The 10,143-nt window shown below is 35.7% G+C and overlaps 1 protein-coding gene across 1 annotated transcript in view; it reads right to left on the bottom strand.

The window, feature by feature from the left end:
- Positions 1–680: 680 nt before the first annotated feature.
- The window catches only part of LOC137255931 (receptor-type tyrosine-protein phosphatase N2-like), a 221,384-nt gene continuing 211,921 nt past the window's right edge, over positions 681–10,143 (bottom strand). Inside the window, exons 20-23 of the mRNA XM_067793531.1 lie at positions 3,990–4,043; positions 3,168–3,232; positions 2,787–2,860; positions 681–2,380 (exon numbers count right to left, since the gene is read on the bottom strand). Coding sequence (XP_067649632.1) covers positions 2,309–2,380; positions 2,787–2,860; positions 3,168–3,232; positions 3,990–4,043 — 265 coding nt within the window. The 3' untranslated portion in view covers positions 681–2,308. The remainder of the gene's footprint in view (positions 2,381–2,786; positions 2,861–3,167; positions 3,233–3,989; positions 4,044–10,143) is intronic.

The following is a 10,143-nucleotide window of genomic DNA, read 5'->3' as shown; positions in this document are numbered from 1 at the left end:
GTGAAGGGTGTCCCCTATAGTGAGACACTACTGTATGACACACAACCCTAAGCTTTCGTGAAGGGTGTCCCCTTTAGTGAGACACTACTGTATGACACACAACCCTTGGCTTGTGTGAAGGGTGTCCCTTCTACAGTGAGACACTACTGTATGACACACATCCTTGCCTTATGTGAAGGGAGTCCCCTATAGTGAGACACTACTGTATGACAAAGTACCCTTCACTTTTGTGAAGGGTGTCCCCTCATCCTACAGTGAGACACTACTGTATGACATACAACCCTTGACTTGTGTGAAGGGTGTCCCCCTACATTGAGACACTACTGTATGACACACAACCCTTGATGTGTAAGAACGGTGCCCCCCTACAGTGAGACACTACTGTATGACACACAACCCTTGACTTGTGTGAAGGGTGCCCCTCAACATTGAGACACTACCTTATGACACACAACCCTTGATTTGTATGACAGTGAGCCACAACTGTATCACAACACAAATTCCATGATTTGTGTGAAGGGTGTACCTCCTTACACAGACACTACAGCATGACACATAAGCCCTGATTTGTGTAAAGGGTGTCCCCCCTAGTGTGATACACTACAGTTTCTTCAGCTTGACCTGAGCTACTCTACAGCCCTTCAGTTGTATATGGTTGTATAGAAGACATAACAAATACATTTTTGATCAAGTTTTGCAGCTTGTGAGCATTTATTGACAACAAAAGTCTACACAAAAACAATCCCACTAGATGACAATGACAACAACAGTTTGACAATGAGGGGCTCAAAGTTAGCTGAAAGATATCAGTTATAGACACATAGACTTCTTCAAATCAACAGACTCAGACACTCTGAGAATAAATATATATATAATATGTATATATCACAATTCAAAAATATAATTATCATGGATATTGTGTATTTCAGTTGAGAAGAGCCTTTCAAAGTAGATATCCAAGTCAAATTATATTGAAATTCAACATGATCACAGCAGCGTGGTAAAGAGGTTCCAGTCCTTAACATCATTAGTCAATCAAGGGTTATCTCCCTTTCATCACAAACTTTATTTCATAGAGTAACAAAATGTAACAGAACAATATTCTTTACTTGAAATCCAATGACTTTTCCAATGTTTGCAAGGGACACGGGAACAGTAGTGGGAAAACATAACGCAACAAGTTGTTGTTTTTATCTTCTACAGTTTTTTCATTATCATATTTTCCTCTCACAGTATGGGATTACACAGATTCATCTCGTCATTTTATTCTGCTATTGTATAGATTCACTGCTTATAATCAGAACAATAACAGGACATGATACTCTATTTCCAGAAAAATAAGAAACATTTACAGATCATTAAAGAAAATATAGAGTCACAGAATACTGAATACTAGTCAAAAACACTTTATCATTTCTTTACGATTGTTTGAGTGCAAGACTTTTGATGCTCAATATGTTGAATGTCTATAAAGAAAAACAAAACCTCTTAAACACTACCAAAAGAAAGAAAATAATAAAGAGTGGTGCATGCACCAAAGATATTGCACTTGCATTTATGTTTGGTTATTTTCCAGTGTTCGTAAATTATCTTAAAATACTTCAAATAAAAATATAATTTCAAAAATAAATAATATACTTAAATGATGATACTAACATGATACAGAATACCATGACACAATCGACATGAAAGATGTTGCAATCGGACACTGATTGACATGACATACTTTAAATAGTATAGACCACTCATAACATGGGGGGGGGATGCCTACAGATTTGTTCAACACATCCAAAAATAGATAACAATATTAAAACAATAACATCAAGCATAGGGGGCTACAAATTAAGGATACATCTATTTGTTATTTTTCATCTCCTTAAAATCCAACTCCTTGATCAATGTTGAATGAAATATTCCATCAAATCAGTTATTTCTTGATATGGGCAGAAATAAGTTCTGTAGGGAATTTAAAATATGTTAACATCTAAACATGATAACCTGTTTTAAGTACATAAGAGTGCTACCATGTAAACACTTAAGTACTCGGTGAGAATATTTCAAGAATTCTCGCAACTCTCTTGAAAACAACAGGCTGTTTAGTGCCCAGTTGTTTAATACAATCTACACATAGATGATGGAGCTCTACCCATCTGATCACAGTTCTTGACCCTGCAGGCGGATTTAACTGAAGACATTTTTCAGTGTGTCTGGTACTAGGACAACAGCACCTATTCTGTTGACAAACCATGGTGGGTATAGTTATATCTGTGAGTCGGTAGTTTAGTTTCGCGTGAAACGTGTTCGGTACTCATTGGGGCAGGGCTTTCAGAATTGCATGAACCTCCTCTGCAACAGCTGCCAGGGAAAATTGGAACTGCTCCTGGTAAAGAGAAAGAGAAATGATGAGTAACCACTATTTGAGAAAAATATTTATGAAGTATTTTCTTAATTTTAAAAGTTATTTTTTAGGCACATGCATGCACGCCCGCAAGCACGCACACACACACACATGCATGCACACACACACACCATCTCAAGGTATCACTGGTCACGAGATCACTGGTCTAGTCCAGACTCAATTCTTTACAGACTGTGGCCATATGTGAATCCAGTCAAAATATCCATGCAACTTCAACAAAGCCAACTGTTCTTAATTAAAAATCCCAAAATATACATTTTAATTGGGTTTCTATTTTCCGTTTAATATTATAAACAGTAAATGGAGAAAGTGCCAGTTGCATTCAAAGGGAGGTAAATATGAAGGTTAGAAAAGTCGTCTCCCTTACCTTAGTTTTCACCATACCCATCCTCTGGTCACGGATGTGTTCAAGGGTGGCAGCCATGTCTATCTCCTTTGCACCTGTAACAAATATGTATAACATCTTCACATTCCATTTATATAACCTACAATACTGAATACTGTTCTACTCAGTCAGGAACTCCATACATCCCCATCTGAACAAACCAACCTTGACCAATTAAGTATTTCAAACCATCAACATGTCATAACCGCTCCCTCTTGCCTCAGAATCCTAAAAATATTCATACGCTGTTGTTGTTTAAGATTTATAAATAAGTGATACAAAACTGCATATAAATGTTGCTTTAAGCACTACTAAATGTGGCAGTTATATTCTAGATGGGTTTTTTTATCTATAAATACATACCTTTAGCCATTCTGTTCAAGACCATGTCGATGAGGCAATACGTTCCAGTGCGTCCACATCCATCACTTTAATGACAAAATTATAAGACTATATTTCTGGGGAAATGATCTAAATGTCAGTCAAATATTGCTGACAGCTGCGCAATAATCATATTTAAGGTCTTGTGTTCATGTTACAGAGTCATATGGTGATTGCAGGGTCTGTTTTTAGCATTAAAGTGATTGATTTCCCATGTAAGACTTGAGATGATGACAAAGCTTCAGCAGTGTAACCTGGATTTCACCAAAGTGTAAAGATGATATCTGTCAGTACTTTCTGGTACAAAATTGTTACAGATTTTTAATGGATAAACAGATACCAACCGGCTTATCAATTCAAAAGCATAGAAAAGAAAAGGATTAGTTTTAGGACTTTTTACTGTAAATACCTTGTGTGAGGTTATAAAATGATATCTTTATTCAGCCTGTCATCAATGTATTCTACTGGGCCATTGTATCAACTGTCAAAGCCCCTCTGAGACACACAAATGTATAAACAGGTTGTAGCTAAATATATTCTATCAATGCTTAGTAGGGTCTGAAAACCTTTTCAAAATGAATTATTTTGAACATTTGTATCAAATGCACAGTATGTAAGAAAAGCATGATTTATAGATATCATATGTTCAGAAATATTGTGTTCTTCACAATAAAGACGAAATAAGAATAATAACATATCCATAAATCTTGCTCTTCTTATGCATTCCACTACTAAATACCCTTCAAAAATCTCATTGTTTCTTCCTCTCATACCATTTATAATCTCCAGTAGAAATTTATTTACCTGCAGTGAACCACAATTGGGCAGGAGCGACCTCTATAAGACTTGTTCACCTTCCTGTAATGGTAAACACACAAAGCATGTAAGTCACAACTGAAACCATTCAAATAACCTGTCTGTCCATCAGGTTCACAAGTCATTCTCCATGTCACTGAAACTGTCCAGGATTATCAGTGACACAGACATAGTCACCAACTGACAAAAACAACTAGGTTTGGTACACGTAAATCATTTGTCACAATCCAAATCCAAATGTTCATATTTATGATGAATACTCTATTATGGATAAACATGTTCCTTCTAGCAGTGGACGCAAAATGTTGGTGTAGATTCTAACACTGTTATCAAACAAATGTTGGATAGACTTGTATATACATAAAAAAATTATTCCTCTTCATCATACCAGCTTTAAAATGCCACTTAAGGGGAAAAAATGTTCATAGTATTGAAATTTGCAGTAATGAAAAGCTGGTTAGAGAAATTTTGGTTTGACTCAAACATATCTATTGAATATGAGTGTTTAGTGAAAACTGAACTGAATGTATACCTTATCATACATTTGCCACATCTTAAGTAAGACCTAATGTAAGTAGGAACAAGCAACTTTTACTGTATTTGATCATTTATGACAATAATACAAAAATAACAATAATAATAATAATAATAATAATGTGTCCATTATATAACGCCAAACTCAACACCAGGTATCACTAACAATGAATAAAGCATTAATGAAGTCCATTAATATAACAGAAGGAAAAAGATTTTATAGAAAAAAGGTTTTAAGATGATGCTTTAAGTTTTCAGGTTTTGGAGACAGCTTAAATTCATTAGGTAGGGATTTCCACCTGACTGACTCCATGATCTGATAAAACTTGTCTATAAAACGTATATACAAACTGATTACAATACGGAGACCCTAACACATGTTTCGTGAAAAGGCAAATGATTTTTCAGAGTAACATTTCCAATACAAAGCCCTAAAGCTACTGTCAGATGTGAGGCCACCTGCACAGGTATGTTTGCGCTACCGTTATCACAGACATGCTGCCCACACATAGTGATTCTGGTAATCATAGTGCCATCATCACATGAGTCGGCCAGGCAGACCAGTCTCCAACACAATTAGCTCAGCCTCCAGATAAGTAGTTGAAAGTTGCACCATGTATCATACGGACTTTGGATGTGCTAACACGTGATTGGTTGTAAGTATTGCTCTTTAGGATACTAAATAATCCTAATTAAAGAAAATCAATGACTCAGTTCCCATCTGATTTCAGTACATAGCCTTTCAGGATTTTGTTGCAGAGACTCTAAGGGCAACACATGCATGTTAAACACGCAACTTCAAGCTTTCGTGTTTTGGGGAAAGAGACTTCAACACATTGCCCTTCTAGTCTCAAACTCTTGCCAGTAGGGTACTGAAGCAAATATTTACTTGCAATCATCCTCTGCACATACAGGTTCAGAAATGTGTGTGTGTGTGTGTGTGTGTGTGTGTGTGTGTGTGTGTGTGTGTGTGTGTGTGTGTGTGTGTGTGTGTGTGTGTGTGTGTGTGTGTGTGTGTGTGCACATAAGCATGTGCACGTGTGTGTTTGTACCACTGAAGACCTGATGAGCTAACAACTACTTCTCTCAGTCTCTCCCAACGGCGCTTCCCAACTGTCTCTGTTACCTACTTGAACCTATAGTATTCATACCTGACCCTACTATAATGAAATATTCAGAACGGTTGAAAGCATTTTGTCTTAACTAATACAACTGCTTTGAAGTGCCCTGTAAAGTTATTATAGGCTTTGCTTATAAACATTGGTGCCAACTTTGTATTCCCAGTTCCTGATACTTGTAGACAAGCACATCTATGGTGATAACAAAGCTAACCTGTTTTCTGGTAAAATTATTCTAACAGATAAAAAGAAATGAATTTGAATTATCATAGAGCTAATGTTTGAATGAATTTACAAAATATTTGATAAGATCAGACAGAATTCTGTCAGTTCTTCATTTTGAAAGTAAGCATTTTGATCATAAGTGTGGTGAATCTAGAATTTTACATTAAGTGCGTGCTGAGAGGACACTGACTTCTGGTGTAGCATGAGGACGTATATGACCTGTCCTCACTCGTCCTCATTTGCAGGGACTTTGCAGACCACAGCTAATGTAGATTTATAGGCATTTCCAAACTTAATGAAGTCAAATCACAGGGTCTCGATTTGGGTGCCTCCATTTCAAAAGCTGGGCATTAAGGGCTAGCTATATCAACAGCATGTCCGTAGTTAATGGAGAGCTTGGACTACCATAATAAATTCTTGTCAAGAAGAGAGCTTCTCGGAAATGGAAAATCTTGGAACATTAGGAAAGGAGGGATCCGGAAACCTGACGTTTTAAAAACCTGATTCTTGATTTAGATTTATGTCACTTGGTGTTGGCCAAGCAAATTTGCTGTTGTGGCCACGGAGATTGCAAGATGGCCGACAGTGACGAAAAATGTGCCAGTGTGTTTCATAGAAAAATATGCTAGGAATGAACTCTTTTGACTTGTATGATAAAAAGTTAAAGATGGAAATCCCACAAAGCCAATTAGTGACTGGGTTTCGATTTATTTTGTTGGCATGTTGGAATCAATCTAGGGTTTAGATGAGAATAGCTTGTCCTGCCATGCAATCTGACCCCAATTAAATGAGTGACTATGTCAATTTCCACGTTCATTTCATGACAATGATTGGTTATAATAAAGCTAACCACAAAAAATAAGGTAGGATGATTTGTAAAATATTTCTATAAATGGTTGAAGAAGATTCTCCGATATATTTCTTGGCTTACATAATACAGAAAAAAGCTGGTTCTCATTATTTCTTGCACTAATGAATCTGTAAACTGATCTTAAAAGGATATTAATTTTCAATACCATATCCTGCTGTCTGGTAGGAAGCAAGTTCTTTACAAGAAGGTTTTGTCAAACCATTTGAACAAGGCAGTCTCACAGTCTCTACAAGAGAAAAGGGAACAAAATATCTTCTAACATAAAAAAACCCTCTAATATGAGAAAAATATTTTGAAACCTTATTTCATGTTTGTCCACAGATAGATAATTATGTATGGGTGTGTGGAGGATAACATACACAACATACGGAAGTTATTGATTTTGTACAAGAATTTGAATTTAGTTACAAATAATCCCCATAAATATTAATTAAACCACCTCTGGCATATTCTGTATTTTAAGTACTGCTTCTACTCTTTGACATAGACCGAAGCACCTTCAAGAACAGACACATCAAAATGTAGCAATTAGGTCACACCTAAGATACAAGAAATACAGTTCTAGGTGAACAAAATATCAAGACTGATTTAGTTCGAAACGTTTGAAAACAAATATGGACTGGAAAATCAATATGTTCAAAACACTTAATGCAAATTTAGCTTCAACATCTGGTAAGTGACATTTTTGTCCATTTCAACTGAATTTTCTGACAAGTAAACTAGGCTAAATGAGCATTGTATATGAGGAGCCAGCCTGTAATGTAATTGGTAACTGTATACTGCAGTCAATGGTATTGGACCTGAACAGATCAGTTGAGTCTTCTCAGTGCTTTACATCTACAAATTCAGGAAATCAATTTCTTTATAAGCCACAAATTGAGCAAACATCAGATTAGTGAAGAAATGATGCTTTAGTTGGAGATTTAGTTACATTTTATAATTAAATCATTAAATGAATAATACATTGGTTCTGGTATTTAAATTAAACTATTAAAACCAGGCCCCATGATATCAGATGCAATTATTAGAAGGCACACTTGTGGCCTATTGATATCCCAAGTTTATGTAAGAAGCACCATTTCATCTCTTTCCGCATGTTTTTATGACTACTTTTCGCAGTAAAAAACAGACAAAAAGTTTAAATTTAGATCTGTTCATTTTAATTGTATAAAATGTCCGTGATCTCTTCAGACTTGTTCCCATTGTACCGTGTTTGTTTTGACCTAAGATTTAACATAACTGTATCATATAACCAGTCTGGCTTTTCCAAATTCAGCACAGTGGTGTGCAGTGAGACTTAAATGAAGCCTATTCATAGGGTATATATTTGGTTATTAGGTGATTTGCCACATATAAAAATTACCACAAACTTGGTAATTGAAAATAAAAATATAATTTACAAACAAAAAGCATACGGATCAATGGTAAGATTACGGAATATTAGTTAGGAACTAGAAATTTCAGACCAAGTTTGAAAACTCACTATAAACCAACAGCATGAGATAGATAGATACCACAATATACAGTGTCTACAAACAGCTGCACTCTGTATTAATCTACATTTAACAAATGCATATGGAATTGTAAATACTACAGCTGTAGCCATTGATTTCCATCCCAGCAACAGCAACACACGGTGAACACAAACATAACAAAGACAGAGACCATCAACCATCGCTCTAGAAACCACAAACATTGAATTCCTTACAATAGTTACCTACACTATAATGCAGTTACATACTGCACCTTCAGTAACAACATGTGAAACTACATCCCTATAGACAAATCAGCTAGAAACCATTCCACTATTATGAAAATCATATGCAGAAACTTAAAAGTGTATATTGTCATTAACTAAGCAAAATTATCACATCCCATTATTAATATCTGAAGTGGTACTTGTGAAATTTCTGTAATTCCCGTGCCAAGTTGCACAAAGGGAAGATAGCCATTGATGTGTACTTATCAATCCTGTAAAGATACACAATGAACAACTATGAGCAGCCTTTTCTGTTTAGACAGTCATCAGGTAAAGACCCCATACGGAAACCTCTTAAATACACATTATGTGAAACCAGAGTTAAAATAAACAGTACTTAAGGAAGAATGTTTTACATTACAAACAATGTAAAGACAAAATAACCAAGACTAATCCCGAGATGTATACCAAATCACAGATAGGTAAGTTGTTGTCATGTAGTTAGTATATGCAGAGCTCACGATCTGCACATGCAGTGCAAGTCCACCACCACCAAGCTGTTAGTAGCAGGGCCAGCCCCCCGATCACTTTTGTGACTATGCAATTTGTCTAATGTACAATTGCTAAATCACAAAAGCTGCCTGGGAGGATAGCAGTGAGTAGCATGTCAGAGTTAGGCAGCAACTGTTTGTTAGTCATGGCAGGTGTCAGATCCAACCAAAACAAGGAGGCAGAAAACTAGTCATTAGATAGGCAAATGGAAAGATACTACGATGACAGACGATTACAGGACATGAAAATGTGCAGCTACCAATAACAGTTAAATGCACTTTCTGTTGAGAGTAACTGCCAGCAATGACATCACATTTCCTAACTATTACTTTAAACATTTTTAACCAAACTGCAGATACACAAGAAAAATATCTCAAACCCAACAGCAATAATCTGAGAAAGATCCTCAATCATGAGAAAGGCACAATTACATGTTGTCAGGAGAATGCAACCAGACATTGTTTAGCAATAAATCATTTAGCAACTCACTTTCAAAACTATCACTTCACAACATGGCGGCATAAAACCACAAAAGTCATCCTTGAACACACTATTGTGTACAAACATGTTCCCTTTCTGAACAGTATGAGAATTAATATTCACTTTTACCAGATGTTACTATCCTACTGAGGATGATTTAGAGTGTTATTGTTACGCATATTGTACATGAGTCATACAAATAGAACGACAAAGGGTTCCAGGGAAAATATGTCTGATTATTGTTAAGATAACCATTAATCACCTCTCTGATAATATTTAATTCTTTGAAGTTTATGTATTTTATGTAAATTGTATGGAATTGTTTTTCAATTAATTCAGGAGGCACAACTGTTTTGGCTTTATGCATAGTAGAAATAATTGTTAAGATATTGCAAATACCAATTGTTCAGACTTTGGCTGAGTAGTTTTGTTTGAATTTAACTTGATTTTCACTCTCATTTCCTGTTTTTTTTAACTAATTGCTATCCTGTCTATGAATATGTTACTACCTTAACATAATGACTTAATCCGCTCTTATGTCACTGACTACTGGAACACAATCAGCTATTTCTAATGTATCTAACTTGTCTAACTGAAGTGCATTTGCAATCAACTTTCAAATCACTAAGGGTGTGGTTAGTAGCAATGTTAGTTGATGTTTTA

Source organism: Haliotis asinina, chromosome 11 (assembly GCF_037392515.1).
Source record: "Haliotis asinina isolate JCU_RB_2024 chromosome 11, JCU_Hal_asi_v2, whole genome shotgun sequence".
NCBI classification, from domain to species: domain Eukaryota; kingdom Metazoa; phylum Mollusca; class Gastropoda; order Lepetellida; family Haliotidae; genus Haliotis; species Haliotis asinina.
Note: the sequence above shows the minus strand (reverse complement) of the source record. Positions and strands in the feature narration are given on the sequence as shown.